The sequence below is a fragment of the Musca domestica genome, unplaced genomic scaffold, assembly GCF_030504385.1.
Source record: "Musca domestica strain aabys unplaced genomic scaffold, Musca_domestica.polishedcontigs.V.1.1 10, whole genome shotgun sequence".
NCBI lineage: Eukaryota > Metazoa > Arthropoda > Insecta > Diptera > Muscidae > Musca > Musca domestica.
The window spans coordinates 17,054,235-17,074,858 of record NW_026712115.1 but is presented as its reverse complement, the minus strand read 5'-3'; the positions used below and the strand labels follow the sequence as shown (position 1 = coordinate 17,074,858).

Here is a 20,624-nt window from a genome sequence, read left to right as displayed (position 1 = left end):
TTAAAGATAACTTCAATGACAAAAAAATTTTTTACCCAAGTGACGAGATCGTAAGCTCAATAGAAGAGGAAGCAAAGAATTACATAAAAATAAATTTTTTGGAAAAACTTTTAAATCTTACAACCGCACCTATAAACATTTTCATCTTTCTTCACTTGTTAAGCTTTATGTTGCAATGTATTAGTTATCTCCGAAATTTGATTAAAAACATCTACATTAAATAGTGAAATTGTATGTTCAAAATATCAAATAGTTAGAAAAAATCGTGCTTGTAAAAAAGGTGGTGGCTTACTTATTGCAGTTGATACCAAATATACCACCAATTTAATTGATCTAAATGATTCTCTTGATATAGAATTGATTGGTGTTTCCTTTGAATAGGGCAAATCTAAGCTGTTTATAAATTATTCTTATATTCCACCTTTATCTTCACTTGACATTGGTAAACATTTGTAATCAGCAATAAATTTAATCACTGAAAAAATTAAATATTCTGATCGCATCCTGATTCTTGGTGATTTAAATATGCCTTCCGTTAGGTGGCTTCCAATGCCAGTTCCTGAAGCTTTGATTCCTTTGCTATCCGAAATGAACAGTTCCCAGTATACATTTGAAGTTATAAATCGTTTTTAGACTTAAATCTTCATCAAATAAACAGTGAACAAAATTCCCACGACAAAATTATTGAATTGGCGTTTGTAAATATAACTGTAATGTCTTTCAAATAGACAAAAATAATAACACAACCGTTGCGATCAAAGTCCAAAATGTAATATGTTTATTTTCTGTTTACAAAAGAGAATAGGGTTCAACAATCACTACTGTTACACTCATTAGTAGTGATTGAGTGATATTTAATAAACAACGAATGAGAGGGAATGGAAGAATGTAAGAGTACTAAACAGTAATATTACAGTAGGCTCTGCATACAAGTACTATATAGTGATATTACAGTAGGCTCTGCATACAATACAAAATACAGTATATACTTGATATATGCAATACTCTATATGCTCCTCCTAAAGCTGTTTCATACATATTAAAATTCAAATATTTAATTCAAAATAATTTTACAATATGGATATTTACATAAATTTTTTTAGTTTTTTTTTAACGACTTTTCCTCCTGCTCGAGGTCTGAGATTTCTTGTGGTTTGTGAAGTATCTTCAGTTATTGATGGAGGTGTGACTATAGCATTGTTGTCGTCGTTGTTGGATGGAATCGTGATGTCGTTGGACAGCTGTTGTACAGAACTGCCTCGGATTTGGTCTAAATGACGTTTGATGTTGTTATTATTGTGACTTAATGTACACGAGTAAGATTGAGGTCCGAGTTGTTGTGTGATTGTAGCTTGTGTCCAACTGGGTTTATTGGGATTTCGGTAATCTCGAACCATAACCTTTTGACCTTCATGGAAAGTTGCATTGCGTTTTCCTTTATGATGTATTATGTTTTTCTCTTGCGAAAGCTTTAATTTTTCTTTTATGGTAGGAGGTTTAAGATTGCTGAATCGGGTCTTGAGCTCTCTCCCGAAAAATATTTTTGCCGGTGACTCACCAGTACTGCAGTGGATCATATTTCGATAGTCCATTAAGAATCGGCATAAAATCTGATCAATATTGGCGTCTCTATTACCATCCAAATTTGCATAGATAGATTTTTTAAGCGTTTTGACAAAATTTTCGGCTTGCCCATTTGTGGATGGATGTCCGGGTGCAGTTAAACTGTGCTTAATTCCATTTAAGGATAAAAATGTCTGAAATTCAGATGATGTGAACTGTGACCCATTGTCACTAACTAGGGTATCCACTAATCCATACCTGCAAAATAGTTCTCTTAGTTTTCTTATTGTAAAAGAAGATGTTATGTCCTTTGTCTTAAAAACTTCGACAAATTTAGAATAAGAATCGATAACAACCAAAAAATGAAAGTTTTTAATTGGACCAGCAAAATCAACGTGAATACGTTTCCATACTGAACCACAGGGCTCCCATGGTATCAAAATTCCTTTCTCAGGACTAGGCTGTAATTTTTGACACGGTACACAGTTTTTTATGAGACTTTCTATATCTTTATCAATACCAGGCCACCATACATACGACCTAGCCAATGCTTTTGTTTTGACTATTCCTAAATGTGAGGAATGCAAAGCTTCCAAAATTTTGGATTTTAATTTTTGAGGAATAACTGTTCTGTATCCCCATAGAACGCAACCATATTCTACAGTTAATTCAATGTATTTTTCTCGAAATGTGGAAAAAATAGGATCTTTTAAATTTTCAAGTGTACCATCCAAAATACTTGCTGCTACTTTCGATAAAATCGGGTCTCTTCGGGTTTCTCTGCAGATATCTTTGAAGTCCACTGGAAAATCTCTTTGTGATTCAATAAAATTTATATATGAACTTTCACTATGATTACTTTCAAAGTTTATATGAGGTAATCTGGAAATAGAATCAGCTTCATTTTTACATCCTTTTACATACTCAATGGTATAATTAAAACCAGAAAGGATCAAGGCCCAACGTTGCATCCTCGCTGACGCCATTATTGGCAAGCCTTTGTTACTTCCAAAAATTGTTAACAGTGGACGATGATCAGTCTTCAAAATAAATCTATTTCCAATCAAATATTGTTTAAGCTTTGTAACACAAAACACGATAGCAAGAGCTTCTTTTTCCAAAGTGCTATAATTTTTCTCACTCTTGGTTAAAGCTCGTGAAACAAATGAAATGGGTTTAGAAACATCAGAAAATTTATGTGATAGAACACCAGCAACAGCATTGTTCGACGCATCCGTTGTCAAAATCAAAGGCAATTTAGGGTTAAAATGCACCAGGACCTGATCGGACGTAACTTCACGTTTAATTCTGTCATAAGCCTTTTGACATTTATCAGACCAAACGAACGAAACATCCTTACTCAACAAATTATATAGCGGAGACATAATATCAGCAAAATCGTTGATGAATTTTGAATAATAATTCGCCATACCAACAAAAGCTCGTACTTCGGATATATTTCTTGGAATAGGCGCAGACATAATGCTTGAAATTCTTTCATCATTCTTAGTCAATCCATTTCTGTTAATATTAAATCCTAAGTAGGAAATCTCGTTTTGAAAAAATTTTGACTTCTTCACGTTAAGTTTTAATCCCGAAGACTGTAGCTTCTCTAATACACGCCTTAACGTCAAAATATGTTCACTCAAATTCTTTCCAGTAACGGTTATGTCGTCCTGATAAACCACAACACACGGAATATCTCTTAACAAATTCTCAATAGTCTTTTGAAAAATTGCTGCCGCTGTTTTCACACCAAAGGGTAAACGTTTAACTTTTAAGGTTCCAATATGAGTAGTCCACGCACACAAAAGTTGAGAATCGTCATCTAGAACAAGCTGATTATAAGCATTTGAAAGATCTAGTTTGGTGAAAACTTCACCACCTTCCAACGAAGCAAAAATTTCATCAATCCTAGGTAGAGGATACTTGAAATCAACCAAAAACTTGTTCAATGTGACCTTATAATCACCACAAATCCTCAAATCACCATTGGGTTTTAAAATAGGAACAAGGGGAGTACCCCAATCCGAATTATCTATGGGTTCCAAGACGTCAGAGGCAATTAATTGACGTAAATGTTTTTCAACTCGTTCTTTCCAAGCTAGTGGCAATGGCCTTGGTTTGCAAAATATTGGTACTGCGTCACTAACAACTTGTAGGGAAATTGTGCATCCACTAAACTTTCCCAATTTACCATCAAAAACTCCATTGAATTCATTTTTCAACTGATTAACAATTGTCATATCAGAGACTTGAATGTTGTTAACTTGTAATAATTCAAAATTAAAAGCTCGTAAAAACGATCGACCAAGCAACGGAGGATTCTTCGTAACAACAACAACTACCACTACTGATTTGGTATTACCTTTATACGTTACACTTGCATCATATTCACCAGCCAACTTCAGCCTAACACCATTGTAATCTACATATGGCACTTTACACGATCTCAATTTTCTCTTAATTCCGTTCTCTTCCAAAAATGAAATCGGCAACAACGTACATGGTGCACCTGTATCACACACTGCCTTCAGTTCCACACCATCAACAACAACATCCAGAGAATACACATCACCATTTTCTTTCTCAGCCACACTAAAAATAGAATAATCGAAAACATTGTTATATTCATGAACATCACTCTCAACGTCATTAATTTCATTCGATACATAATTTACACTCTTTTTCCTACTATAGCAGACCGATGCCAAATGACCAATTTTTCCACACGAATGACATCTGCTCTCTTTATATTTGCAAGACTGAGAACTATGATTTCTCCAACCACAATGAGAACATGCATATTTCTTGCCACCGCCGCTCTTGCTGTCTCTGCTATTGTTGTTACGTTTGCTGCTGCTGCTACCACCATCTCTATTACCACTGCCAGTGCTGCCTCTGCCACCACCACCATAGTGATTTTTTGCATATTTCTGACCGTTAACCAAATTTACAGTGCATTGACTTTTCTCCTCTGCCTTTGCCATATGCTTCGTTTCCAAAATCATAGCCTTTCTTAATGCACTTTGTACTGTTAGGGTTTCATCTTCTTCACACAATCGTTCAAAGATGAAATTTGGCAAACCCATAACAAATTGATTAAGTACAAATGCATCCAAGCTGACACCAAACTTGCAATTGAGTGCTAATGTTTTTACACGAGCATACCATTCAGCCACCGACTCATTTTCAGCTTTGCTACACAAATGAAACTTCTTCCGCTCACTAAATACAATAGTTGGTGGGGTATATTGTGTATCTAAAATCTCACACAGCTTTTTATACGACACGGACACTGGAGACTCCGGACTGCATAAACTATGCAAAACTCTGTACGGCACAACACCAATTGATTTCAACAAAATTGACTTTTTGGTGTTCTCGTCCGAACAGTTAATTTCAAAAAAATGAATGTCCAATCTCTCCTTCCAAACGTTCCACGACTCCACATTAGGGTTGAATTCCGGCACATTCGACGATTGAAGCACTGTTACTGGAGCAACATTAAAACTTTGATTTGCAGCTTCTTCCATCTTAGGAGGCATTTACTTGTTGTTTTTGTTGTGTTTTTTTTTTTTATTATTATTATTAATTTCCACAAAATGGATTTATATGTATTTACATATATTTTTTTATGTGTATATACACTAACTTTTATTTTTTTTTTTTTATTTTTCCTCGTCGCCAATGTAATGTCTTTCAAATAGACAAAAATAATAACACAACCGTTGCGATCAAAGTCCAAAATGTAATATGTTTATTTTCTGTTTACAAAAGAGAATAGGGTTCAACAATCACTACTGTTACACTCATTAGTAGTGATTGAGTGATATTTAATAAACAACGAATGAGAGGGAATGGAAGAATGTAAGAGTACTAAACAGTAATATTACAGTAGGCTCTGCATACAAGTACTATATAGTGATATTACAGTAGGCTCTGCATACAATACAAAATACAGTATATACTTGATATATGCAATACTCTATAATAACATAGCATTTTGATATACTCAGAATTCCTCCAATATGTACCCCTGAAGATATATACCATCAAACTTTATATATCTCATGACTCACAGTTATATAATCGGAGAAAGCCAGATTCATTTAAAATTGTCCTTTATTATAAACATGATAATTTTCGGAAGCTCAATACCCTCATAGGCCTCTGTGAGCCTGTGTAATAGCCAAAAAGATTTAGAATATGAAATGGATAGATTTTATTGTATTTACAATAAATTTAACGTGGAATGTATTCCAACTGCTAGAGTTGAAAAATCCAATGAATATGCACAAACAACACCTGAGTTATTTATTCTAAAAATAAGCTTTTTCGTAAATATAAAAAATCAGGCCTAACAATAGATTACACTAACTACTCTGTTGCTAGGTCTAAGTATACTTTAGAGTCCCATAGATTGTATATAATTGTGAAAATAATTTTAAATCCAACCCTAAATATTTTTTGTGATTTCGTTAACATAAAACGAAAGGTTTCCTCAATTCCCTCAGTATTGAAATGTAACAATAAAGAATTTTTCAAGAGGTATCCAATAGTTGATGGATATATTGATAGATAGATGGCATACCTAATATAATTCTTAATACTGTTTTAAGAAACATTAGCCCTCCCTTTAATTATATTATTTAATTATTCACATAAATTTGGTTACTTTCCTACTTTCTAGAAAAAAAAAACTTTTATTATACCTTCACATAAGTCTGCTAGTCTTACAAATGTGTCAAATTATGGTCTAAAATTTTACATATCTGTATATTTTGTTTATATGCAATTTGTAAATAAGCCCTGTTGATCCACACATATTACTTAGAACTTTTTCTATATAGGTTCACGTTTTTCTAAAGCCCTCATATCTGAGTACCTTTCGATATTTGGAATCGTTATAATTTTAATTAAACTTTTTATCGAAATCGCCTATGTATAGGATGTGTGTTTGATATTTTGGCGATTTTGGTCTCATTTTTAACAGAATTTTCTCAACTATAAATTCGCATTAAATAACAACAACTTTAGAAGGAAATCGGCGCCATCAATTGTGCGGGATTTTGATGCCCAGTGAAACGGCAAAAACGGAAGTGAACCCAATATTCAATCCCGATACTTTTATTTTAAAGTTGTCCTTACCTCAGGGTGGGTATTATAAAATGTTCGGCCCGACCGAAGTTAACTTGTTTTTATACCCCTAACAATAATATAGAGGGTATATTAAGTTTGTCATTCCGTTTGTTACTCATTTTAATAACTAATTTAAAACCAAAGAATTTATACTTTTTTATGCACATATTTCTTTGTAATGTCTTAATTTGTTTTTTAATAAAAAAAATATAACGTTTTATATTATTATTGTAGGAGGGTATAAAATACAAAACCACTCGTTTATTCATGCAAAATATTGAAAATAACTTAAAAGCTAAACTTTGACAGTGAATTTCTCAGCTACTACTGTACCGAACTTTTGATTCAGCAGAAAGCTGATTTGTTACCTGTCGACAAATAATATCTGCATTCGTTCGAAATATTATATTATTTACCCAAACTGTTGAATAGTCAACAGAAGTAATTGTACCTCATGCACGACTAGTTCATTTTTGTAGTGTAACACTGGCACAGATCCCTCCTTTAAAGAATTCGAACAAGTACCCAAACATTTTCCAATACCTTAAGATAAATCTGCATGAGTAGCAACGAATTGATCGGAAAACGATTTGTTACCAAAACTTCATCTATACATTTAATATTAAGGAATTTAAGGAAGTACACGACTAAAACCCAGCAGCAGTTCATACTCATCACTGACAACTAAAATATTGGCAGAGTGTTCTATATAGTATATAATAAGACCAAAGGAAGTAGGCGCTTCCTATAACGTCAAATAGATATGTATAAGCAGCAATAAACTCAAATGAACTGGTCGCTAATCGATTTGTTACCAAAACTTCAGTTATACATTTAATGAGACTAAAGGAAGTACACGACTAAAACTCAACAACGGTTCAAACTCATTACTGACAACTTAAATTCTCGCAGAGTGTTCTGTATTATTTTCCGAATCTACACGTATGAGAATAACACAACCAACCTATTTTTAGACGTATTCATGGGAAAATGTGCCAAAAATCATCAAAATACCGAATATCGGTAAATACGGCTATATGGGGCTGTACAAAAACGTGGACCTATACATACTTCGCCAAAAGAGCTAGAACCCATTAAGACCAATAAATACAAATTAACCGGACATCATTAAATCGACTTAGAATTTTATGCTGATTATGAATATATATATATATACTTTATGGGGTCTACGACGAATATTTAAGGATGTTACAAACGGAATGACAAAGTTAATATACCCTCCTTTCCAAGGTGGAGGGTATAAAAACGTCTAAATGAAATATAAATTATATTAAGGAATTGAACAATGTATTTTGAATGCAAAGCAAGCCAGTTTAAAAAAGTTTGTAATTATCAGAGCATACTTCGAATAGTTATTATAAAATGATGCATGTGAACAAATACTGCAGAGAATTAGATTGATTCTCAAACACTCTTCCTCAATCGACTTAAAGGCCTACTGATGATCTAAAACCTTTTAAAATTTTGACGTGATAATGGTTATGGCATCATGGCTGCAATCATTTTTTCAAAAAGATTATTCTCAACATAATCCTTGACAAAATAACGTTTTGTGGCAATATGTTTTGTTTGATTGCTCAGTTTCTCGTCCTTTATTAAGCTTACAATGATTATAGTTATCTACAATGATTATATTCATCTCTATGATTATAGTTATCTCTATTTGTTCGGTTTGTATGTCTGCCAGTAATTTGCGCTACCGCATAGCTTCCTTAGAAGCTTCCAAAAGCGATTTAAATTCGACTCCGAGGCAGTACCCTCCACCATAGTATGTAACACCTTTAGACACATTTTAGACCCCACAAAGTACATATATTCTTGATCCGCATAAAATTCTATGTCGAAATATCAATGTCCGTCCGTCTGTCCGTCTATCTGGGTCATGTAGGTCCACGTCTTCGGTACCTCCCGATATTCGGTATCTTGATAATTTTAGCAACATTATTTACCGGAACTGCACTGTTATCAACACATAGGTTTATCGCTGATCCAGGCTAATCTTCCGACTTGTCACGCTCTACCAACAGCAGGCGAAAACTTGGTTGGACTTTATAAACCTATGATTTTCAAGAGGTCCATTGCAAAATCTGAAGAAAAGACACGCTTAGTTAATCAACACAACACTATTTTGATCAACATAAAACATTCCGGAATATTAGGACGCTTCCAACTGTTTAACGAAAAAAGGTTTTATCACCATTTATCGATACTTTGAAGACTGAAATAATCTACGTACCTAATATATATAATACTAAAAGACATCAATTTTATAAGTCAGCAACAGGAAATAGAAAACGTATTAAAGTATACCAACACCACTCCCTACCAGACCCATCTAAAAGTATTGTACAAGATTTTAAAAGAGTTAAATGACGTCCAGTTTAAACACTTGTCGCAATTAATCCATTCAATAACTGCACTTTGTCATGCAACAATTCGGATAAAAGGAGTAAAGATTGCAATGTAACGTTGTCGTTAAGAACCTCAAATAAATTGAAAATCAATTACTACAAGAAAAGAAGATATTCACAAGCAGACCTTTAGTAGAATCCCATTTAACAAAGTTGGCAATATAGCGCATGCACTTTTATGACTCTTAAATCAGACTATGGAGAAGAAGTTTCAAGAATTATCAACAAGGCAAATTGGGAACACGCTTATATAGCAAACTTGGTTCATTGATTCAACAATTAACGTCATAAAATAGGATGAAATTGACACTCAACATGGTTGAGAAAACCAAAAGTAATGTAGCTAAAGAATACCCCAAATAAGCAACACAGAACTTATTGCACTGTTATCAACACATAGGTTTATCGCTGATCCAGGCTTATCTTCCAACTTGTCACGCTCTACCAACAGCAGGCGAAAACTTGATTGGACTTTAAAAACTTATGATTTTCAAGAGGTCCATTGCAAAATCTGAAGAAAAGACACGCTTAGTTAATCAACAAAACACTATTTTGATCAACATAAAACATTCCGGAATATTAGAACGCTTCCAACTGTTTAACGAAAAAAGGTTTTATCGCCATTTATCGATACTTTGAAGACTGAAATAATCTACGTACCTCATATATACAAGACTAAAAGACATCAATTTTATAAGTCAGCAACAGGAAATAGTCCATTCAATAACTGCACTTGGTCATGCAATTAGTTTCACCGCTTATTTTTTTTTTTTTTTTTGCATTATTGCTTTTGAAACAATTCTACACAAAAATCCATATCAAAATAGAAGAGTCAATTTTTTCAGTTCCGCGATTTGTATAGAGGTTTTTATCAAAATTTTCTTTCATGAAAATGTTCCCAACTTAATTACGAATAAACAAAAATAATTCTCAACAACTACACTTTTTTAAAATATTTACATATTGATTTAAAGAAGTAGGTGTGTCCAGTTGCTCTGACCCCAAACAGATACCCAGGGTTGGAGGGCGAGTAAAGATTACGTTGTATACTAACTGTGGAACAAATATCTTCATGATTTTTGTAAATATTATGATTTTAGGTAAATCGATCAAATGGTCGTAAAATTGGGCGTGGTCACTTTTTCTTTGCATAAAAACCGTACGCGGGTTAGAACAAACATTTTTAAAAAAATATAAAAAGTAGGCGTGGTCAGTTCCTTAGCGCACAAATATATACTTAGGGCTGGATGGAAAGTCAACAGTATCTCCTGTAATAATTTTTTAATCCCATATATTCATTATTCATTATTATATATATTATATATATTAATTCATGCAAAATATTGAAAATAACTTAAAAGCTAAACTTTGACAGTGAATTAATCAACTACTACTGTACCGAACTTTTGATTCAGCAGAAAGCTGATTTGTTACCTGTCGACAAATAATATCCGCATTCGCTCGAAATATTATATTATTTACCCAAACTATTGAATAGTCAACAGAAGTAATGGTACCTCATGCACGACTAGTTCATTTTTGTAGTGTAACACTGGCACAGATCCCTCCTTTAAAGAATTCGAACAAGTACCCAAACATTTTCCAATACCTTAAAATAAATCTGCATGAGTAGCAACGAATTGATCGGAAAACGATTTGTTACCAAAACTTCATCTATACATTTAATATTAAGGAATTTAAGGAAGTACACGACTAAAACCCAACAGCAGTTCATACTCATCACTGACAACTAAAATATTGGCAGAGTGTTCTATATAGTATATAATAAGACCAAAGGAAGTAGGCGCTTCCTATAACGTCAAATAGATATGTATAAGCAGCAACAAACTCAAATGAACTGGTCGGTAATCGATTTGTTACCAAAACTTCAGTTATACATTTAATAAGACTAAAGGAAGTACACGCCAAAAACCCAACAACGGTTCAAACTCATCACTGACAACTTAACTTCTCGCAGAGTGTTCTGTATTATTTTCCGGATCTACACGCATGAGAATAACACAACCAACCTATTTTTAGACGTATTCATGGGAAAATGTGCCAAAAATCATCAAAATACCGAATATCGGGAAATACGGCTATATGGGGCTGTACAAAAACGTGGACCTATACATACTTCGCCAAAAGAGCTAGAACCCATTAAGACCAATAAATACAAATTAACCGGACGTCATTAAATCGACTTAGAATTTTATGCTGATTATGAATATATATATATACTTTATGGGGTCTACGACGAATATTTAAGAATGTTACAAACGGAATGACAAAGTTAATATACCCTCCTTTCCAAGGTGGAGGGTATAAAAACGTCTAAATAAAATATAAACTATATTAAGGAATTGAACAATGTATTTTGAATGCAAAGCAAGCCAGTTTAAAAAAGTTTGTAATTATCAGAGCATACTTCGAATAGTTATTATAAAATGATGCATGTGAACAAATACTGCAGAGAATTAGATTGATTCTCAAACACTCTTCCTCAATCGACTTAAAGGCCTACTGATGATCTAAAACCTTCTAAAGTTTGACGTGATAATGGTTTTGGCATCATGGCTGCAATCATTCTTTCAAAAAGATTATTCTCAACATAATCCTTGACAAAATAACGTTTTGTGGCAATATGTTTTGTTCGATTGCTCAGTTTCTCGTCCTTTATTAAGCTTACAATGATTATAGTTATCTACAATAATTATATTTATCTCTATGATTATAGTTATCTCTATTTGTTCGGTTTGTATGTCTGCCAGTAATTTGCGCTACCGTATAGCTTCTTTAGAAGCTTCCAAAAGCGCTTTAAATTTGACTCCAAGACAGTTTGTTTCGAAATTAAGTTTTAGTAACACCTCTGTCGATGGTAACGATTACGCTAGTTTTATTTTTAACTTGACAGCCTGTTGTGATTGGTGTCAAAAATTGTTGTGCTCTGTACTTTAGAAAAAAATATTAATTATCTATTTTATTAAATTAATTAATCTGATAAAAAAAGTGTCTAAAAGTGTTTAATATTGATTTCGCACTTCATAGCTATAATTGGTGAAGTATTCTAAAATTGTTTAGTTTTACATTCTCCTTATTATCCTCTTTCTTTTGTTACATAAGTTAATTAGTTTTTGTAACATATCTTCTTGTTTAGTTGTCATCTCAAAAGAGTTACCAAATTTTTAAAAATAAAATAAATAAATAAAAATATCTAGTTACAGATTTGATCTTAAAATTAACAAAAAATAATTATAATTAACAAGTAAAAAAAGCTGTAAGTTCCGCGGGCTGAACTTTTAATATCCTCCACCATTTGGTACCAATTTGGCAATTTCCAAAAAAAAAAAAAATTAAAAATACCGAATGCCTATACGACGACGTAGACGTGCATAGGCAACTTTTGTCATAAGTTATTACAATATTTAAATGCGAAACATGAAGAAAAATCTGTTTATAATGTAGCTAAAATCATCAAGATACCGAATATAGTGGGTACCGTTATATGGGGGCTATACGAAGGCGTGGATCTGCACAGACAATTTTCTGGCATGGGCTGAAGTATCCATTGCGAACTTCACATGCGAAATTTGAAACAATCCCGGTAAATAATGTCGCTAAATCATCAAAATACCGAATATGGGGGTACGGTATATGGGGGCTATACAAATACGTGGACCTACATGGCTCATTTTCTGTTCAATGCGGAAGTATCTATTACGAACTTCAAATACCAAATTTGGAACGATTCCGTTAAATAATGTCGCCAAAATCATCAAAATACCGAATATCGGGAGGTACCGTTATATGGGGGCTATATGATAACTTAGACCTACATGGCCCATTTACGAACATAACCTGCCTACTGGCAAAATATACAAGTGTGCCAAATTTTAGCCTTCTATCTCAATTTGTTCGAAAGATAGCGTGATTACAACAGACAGACACTCAGACGGACATGGCTAAATCGTCTTGTTGTTGTTGGGTCTGACATGAGTATTTCGCCAGGTAGCAAAAAATATGGGCCAGGTAGCAAAAAATATGGTTCAATCTCTACCATCTTTATAACATATCTTGATGGAAATATTGAGATGTACCATGTCTGGAATGGAATCGGAAGTTAATTTCGTTGTTTATGAGCTTCTTGGATATTCAAAATTTCGAGCGCTTGTGGGGGTGGTACCCGAAGGAGTGGGCCGATATATTCTGTCTTACTGTCAGATTTTGAGTTCATAAAAACAGTAGGATGTGTAAAATTTGAAGACAATCGGACTCTTAAGAATTATAATTATTCACAATTTTGTCCCTTTGTGGGAGAGGCACTTGATGGAGTGGACCAATATTATCCATTTTGGCACGAGACCTAGAACTCACGCAAATACTAGGATTTGCAAAATTAGAGCAAAATTAGATTATTGCTTCCCTTTCTGTGCAGAAAGAAATGTTCTTTTTTTTTTGCAAATTTCGACCATTTGTGGGTGTGGTACCGGAAAGAGTGGACCTATATTGTCCATCTTAACACCAGACCTTGGGTTAATATAAATATTGAGATGTGTGAAATTTAAAAACATTCGGACTCTTACACCACATTTTATGAGAGTTATAATTATTCATAATTTTGACCATTTGTGGGGAGGTACTTGATGGTGGACCGATATTGTCCATTTTCGAACTAGACATAGCACTGACGCAAATATTAGCATTTGCAAAGTTAGAGCAAATCGGATTATCGTTTCTCTATTTTTTGAAAATTTCGATATCAATATTGCCCATCTCCGAACTCGATATAAGTTTGACAAAAATATTACGATGTACCCAGTTTGCACCAAATCGGATACTCCCTTCGAGAGTTATCGTGCGCATCAGCCAGCCAGACAGACAGACGGACGGACATCGCTAGATCGACTCCAAAGTGACGAGATCGTAAGCTCAATAGAAGAGGAATCAAAGAATTACATAAAACTAAAATTCTTTTGGAAAAGAAAAGAAAACAACCGCACCTATAAACATTTTCATCTTTCTCCACTTGTTATGCTTTTTGTTGTCTCCGAAACTTGATTAAAAACATCTACATTAAATAGTAAAATTGTATGTTCAAAATATCGAGTAGTTAGAAAAGATCGTGCTTGTAAAAAGGTGGTGGCGAACGTATTGCAGTTGATACCAAGTATACCACCAATTTAATTGATCTAAATGATATACATTTGAAGTTATAAATCGTTTTTGTGACTTAAATCTTCATCAAATAAACAGTGTACAAAATTTCCACGGCACAATTCTTGAATTGGCGTTTGTAAATATAACACAGCATTTTGATATACTCAGAATTCCTCCAATATGTACCCCTGAAGATATATACCATCAAACTTTATATATCTCATGACTCACAGTTATATAATCGGAGAAAGCCAGATTCATTTAAAATTGTCCTTTATTTTAAACATAATAATTTTCGGAAGCTCAATACCCTAATAGGCCTCTGTGAGCCTGTGTAATAGCCATAAAGATTTAGAATATGTAATGGATAGATTTTATTGTATTTACAATAAATTTAACGTGGAATGTGTTCCAACTGCTAGAGTTAAAAAATCCAATAAATATGCACGAACAACACCTGAGTTATTTATTCTAAAAATAAGCTTTTTCGAAACATAAAAAATCAGGCCTAACAATACATTACACTAACTACTCTGTTGCTAGGTCTAAGTATACTTTAGTGTCCCATAGTTTGTACAATCTTCACCTCGACAAAATTAAAAATAATTTTAAATCCAATCCTAAATCTTTTTATGATTTCGTTAACAAAAAACGAAAGGTTTACTCAATTCCGTTAGTATTGAAATGTAACAATAAGGAATTTTTCAAGAGGTATCCAATAATTTGCGTAGTTTAAGACTGATTAAATGTCCAGGCCCGGATGGAATACCTAATATAATTCCTAAATATTGTTTAGAAACAATAGCACTCCCTTTAATTCTATTATTTAATTATTCACATAAATTATTTCTACTTTCTAAATTACTTTCCTACTTTCTGGAAAAAAAAAAAACTTTTATTATACCTTTACATAAGTCTGCTAGTCTTACAAATGTGTCAAATTATGGTCTAAAAATTTACATATCTGTATATTTCGTTTATATGCAGGTTAAATTTGTAAATAAGTCCTGTTGATCCACGTTTTTGTATAACACACATATGACTTAAGTCACATTTTCCAACATAGTTGTTTAAAATTTTGTACATAAATTTTGTAATTTTTCTATACAGGTTCACGTTTTTCTAAACCCCTTATATCTCAGTACCTTTCGATATTTGGAATCGTTATAATTTTAATCAAACTTTTTATCGAAATCGCCTATGTATAGCATGTAATTGGTTCTGTCTTCTGTGATATATAGCGGTACCTCCCAGTGTTTGATATTTTCGCGATTTCAGTCTCATTTTTAACAGACTTTTCTCAATTTTGGTATATAAATTCGCATTAAATAACAACAACTTTAGAAGGAAATCGGCGCCATCAATTGTGCGGAATTTTGATGCCCAGTAAAACGGCAAAAACTGAAGTGAAACCAATATTCAATCCCGATACTTTTATTTTAAAGGTTGTCCTCACCTCAGGATGAATATTATAAAAGGTTCGGCCCGGCCGAAGTTAACTCGTTTTTATGCCCCTAACAATAATATAGAGGGTATATTAAGTTTGTTATTCCGTTTGTTACTCATTTTAATAACTATTTTAAAACCAAAGCATATATACTCAGGATCAGTGTAAAATTCTTATCCGATTTTTCAATTTCCGTTAATCTGGTTTAATTAGACTATCTTCCGAAGGAAACGATATACAGTGCTGATATTTGCTACATATTCGTTATGGTTCTGAACTTAGATCATGTTCGAAGATGGGCTATATCGGGCAACCTTTCTGTATAGCACCAAAAGTACCGTTCATTTTAATCATTCATTCAATAAAAAAATTATTTTTATTTTTTAAAAATTTTTCGGAGTCACAAATATTTAACATTACTTAAGATCAATAGAACAATTACAGAAGGAAGAACAATGTTATGCCTCAAATATTACTTTTTTCTTTTGGTGGCCCTACTCTGTCGGAACATATACACAGTTTGTTTTTAATTTCAAAAAAAAAAAAAAAATATTTCAAGTTTAGATGCAACAAAAATGCATATTTTCCACTTTAACGTGCAACAAAATGTATTATTTTGGGGTGAAACAATATATTCCCCCTATCTTGTATTCAATTTTGTGAGGAAAACCCAATATTTTATTCATGTTTTGTGGGTTTTCCCCAATGTAGGGCATTTTTGAAAGAAATAAAATAAAAAAAATGTTTAAAAATATATTTGACACTATAAGACTTTCATTAAGATAAGATGGAACAATTATTAAGAGATATATAATATGGATGTATAAAATATAGAAAATTATGCCTTTAATGAAATATAAATTGGTAACTATTTGTTTGAAAATAACTTGTCTGGGCATTTATCGTAGGAAATAAAAATAAACTCGTACACGCAATTATTGTTGCTGGAATGGCGGGCAATGGTTCAGAGCGTCCGACAGCTGTTAAAATTATTCCAGTGACAGCTCATTATATTGTTTACAAGCGTGCAAAAGCATTTTGGTGAGAATTTTACAGAAAAAAATTATTCGTGATGGAATTTCAGCGTGATAGTGCGATTTCTTAATATTTACCTGGAAAACCAGAAGTGGCCATCGTTAGAGCACTCCAGCATTTAAATGTGAATAAATCTTTTGTGTCTCGTACCATCGTTCGTTATCGTGATACTGGTAGCGTAGCCCGACCTCAAGGAAGTGGACGGAAGAAAACAGTAACATCAGCACAAATGGTTTGAAAAGTAGAAGCAGTGGCCGAAAATTGTCTCGTGAGCTGATCATATCCCAATATTCTATTCGGCATTTATTAAAAAATGATCTCGGGGTAAATCCATTGAAGTTCCCAAAAGAGTAAGAACTTACACCGCAACAGAAAGAAAATAGAGTTAAAAGAGTTGCTTCGCTTGGCCGAAAGTGGTTAACTGCAGAGTTTGGTTTTCTCCTATGAGAAAATATTCGTTGTCCAGCAGTTTGTAAACAAACATAATTATCGTGTTTACTTGCCATAGAAGTCAGCTGAAAATATGCACTTTTGTTGACCACCAGAACTCAAACGCCGGCAATGGTGATGGTGTGGGCCGCCATAACAGCCGATGGTCGCTCTCCGCTCATATTAATCGACCGTGGCGTCAGAATAAATGCCGAATATTATCGCGAAATTATTCTGGAGGGTGTATTAAAACCTTGGGCACGCAAACATTTTGGCGGCAGACCATGGACATTCCAACAGGACTCAGCACCATCGCACTCAGCACGCGCCACCCAAGAATGGTTACAAAATGGGGCTCCTTGCATAATTTCCAGCACACAGTAGTCACCAAGACCCCCGGATAACAATCCGTTGGACTATTGTGTCTGGAGTATTTTGGAAAGCAAGGTTGGCACTAAAAAATACCAAAGAGTCAATCACTTCAAGCAAGCGCTTCGCCGGGAATGGGCAAAAGCACCACAGAGCAACATTCGGGCAGCGTGTGACGGTTTCATTTGCCGTTTGAAAGTCAAAATGCGTGCCAAAGGTGACCAATTCGAACAAATCTAAAGTTATTCTATAATTTGATGCTATTTCCGACATTTGTTGGTCTCATTCAATTAAAATAAAAAAAAAATTGAAAATTATGGCGTTTGACTTTGTTGCAGTTTTTTTTATATATATAATATGCGTTTTTAGGTAGGTAGATTGTTGGCTTTAAGAGTCATTTTATTACATTACGGTATCGTTTACACAAGATTATCTATATCGTTTTTCCCCATGTAATGAAATTTGAAAAAACTTTAGTGGACTATCTTGTATCCGAATATAATCTCATTAACAAAAATAAATAACAGAGGCACAACTTCAGGAGGTACTTGATCGCAGACTTCAACGATTGCTATCATATAAAGCAATTAAATTAAAGCAGTATGGGGAATGCAAAGTAACTCTCTCTTGCAAATGGGGATATGGTGTTATATTTATGTCGCAATTGCGCTTGACTAAATGTGAAGATGCAGAGTCTTTTTCCAGCGCCATTCACAATATTTGAAGGCCAATTAAATTTTGAAAAGAAGTCTCTGCAAAAAATTAAAGAAGCCATCAGTGATGTGAAAACACATACCACATCATTGTAGTCCATCGAAAAAGAACCCATTTTGACGGGCAGATAACTGATGCTGACTATCAACAAATTAATTAAGCTAGAAGGATCTTTATTTATATTTTTTATAACAGAAGAAAATATGCAAACATTGCAAAAAATAAATAAACCAAACAATTTAACATAAAACTTGTCTTTGTAAATATACTCTAAGATTGGTGTTTCAATAATCACCAAAATTTTCCTAAACCCATTACCATAAATGTTGCTGGAGACACAAAATATTTTAGCTTACAAGAAAGATGCAATCAAAGGATATTGGAAAGATACACCAATCACAATGAAAGATGTCCTATGTATTAAAGGACTTCGGGATAACTTGCTGTGTGTGCCAAAGCTAACAGAAAATGGAATTTGCGTTGATTTTTCTAAAAAAATTTTCTTTTGAAAAGGGATGGAAAGGTCATTATGACAGCTCCTAAGAAAGAAATTGTACGCATTGCAAATAAGAATTGAAGATATGGCAAATGCAAGTTTAAGTACAACTGATTTGTGAAAATTATGGCACTCAAGAATGGGTCACCCTAGTGACAAATGTCTGGAAGAAATGGTTTGGAAAATGTTGGTTTGGATAATGTTAAGTCTGTAGGCATATGCAATGTATGTGTTCAGGATAAAGTTCAGTCGCATTCTCGAAAGCATCCACAGTGATATATGTCAACCAACTTATCCGCGAACAAGGGATGGTCAGGTACTTTGGTAAGCTTTATAGATGATTATAACCACTTCGCAGTCATTTGGCCATTTGGCTTCCTCGATATCAGCAGTAACTGTAGAGCAAGGTACATAACGTCTTTCAAACAAAGCAAAGGAATATTTTTAAAGAAAAGGAATTTAGTTTCTTACACCCCACAGCAAAACGGGCTTGCTGAAAGATTTAACCGCACTTTAGTTGAAAAATTAAGGGCAATGCTTATAGAATCTGGTTCTCCGACAGAATTATGGGGTTACGCAGCTTTAACAGCAACATATTTTATAAATAGAAGCCTCTGACAAAAACGCACCTGCAGAATTGGGGTACAAGTTTAAGCACAACACTTCAAAACAAAGAGCTGTTGGATGTAGGGCATTTGTCTGGGTTGCTAAACAGAAAAGAAAACAAGTAAAAAACATTAAATTCGGTCGGGCCGAAATTTTAATACCCTCCACGGCAATATTTCGATATAAAAGTATCTGAATTCGAGCGTGTTCCACTTTAAACTTCAAATACCAGTAAGACCGTTTGCATAATGCAGTTAAATATAAAAAAAAAACCAAAAAAAAAAAAAAACATATTTATCAAAAAACCATATTTTTGGTTAAATGTGACTACGATTTTTAAAATACCGAATGTCGGTGGGTGTACATATGTGCGCTTTACGAAAACATGGAACTAAATATTCAATGTTCTGCCTTTTTATCAAAAAGGTACCGTAATATGGGGGCTATACCAAAACGTGGATCTATACATACAAATTTTTGCCATACGAGCTCCGAATATCGGGAAGTAACGTTATATGGGCTGTTATGATAGTAGGATCTAGTGCGATTCAATCCAAACACATAAATTTGAACTGACACTTAGTATCCAAATTAATTTCCTTCCAAGCACATGAACTTGAAGGAAGCCGCCTAGATAGTAATTAAAACTCTTAGTTTAGTCACTACAAAGACGACTGAATTTTCTTTATTTCTGGTTGTCTTTATATACATAATTTCTTAACATAATTAATTAAAAATGCTATTGATAAATGCTGATATAAATTAATTGTAATGTAGGTCGGTTACTAGTAGACATTAAATGCTATGTAAGCAAAATAAATAAATGTGTTAAAGAAACTTAAAAACATTGCAAAAGTGAATGAACCAATGCCCAATGAACTAAAATAAAGAAAATTAACTGTAACAATAAAATAGTCCAAATATGTGATATAATAATGCTGTATAAGCAGTTTTAAAACTTATAAATATGTAGGTGTGTTTGATTTTGTATTTATTGTTTGTTTTTGGTAATTAAATCTAAAGTATGTTTATAGAACAATAAAAAAATATTTATGTATGTTTTAACATTCTCCGCCGCGTTGACATTTTTCAATGATTGCGCCTGGGTTGGATGCATGTGGGAATGACTCCATTGTAACATCGATTGTTGATTGATGAGATCTTATAGCTGGTGTAGGTATGAATTGAGATGGCTTCTTAAATTTTGTGTGGATCCTCCAACTCAGCAGGCCAA

At 33.4% G+C, this 20,624-nt stretch overlaps 2 protein-coding genes across 5 annotated transcripts in view; one reads left to right on the top strand and one right to left on the bottom strand.

The window, feature by feature from the left end:
- The window catches only part of LOC109612410 (potassium voltage-gated channel subfamily H member 8), a 1,874,382-nt gene that overhangs the window by 560,716 nt on the left and 1,293,042 nt on the right, over window positions 1–20,624 (top strand). The window lies entirely within an intron of this gene.
- Window positions 1,686–5,531, bottom strand: LOC109614188 (uncharacterized). The gene is made up of 2 exons (XM_059127145.1): window positions 3,932–5,531; window positions 1,686–1,821 (listed from the first exon to the last, which is right to left on the bottom strand). The coding sequence occupies exons 1-2, from the start codon at window positions 5,109–5,111 to the stop codon at window positions 1,811–1,813; spliced, it is 1,191 nt and encodes a 396-aa protein (XP_058983128.1). The 5' UTR covers window positions 5,112–5,531; the 3' UTR covers window positions 1,686–1,810.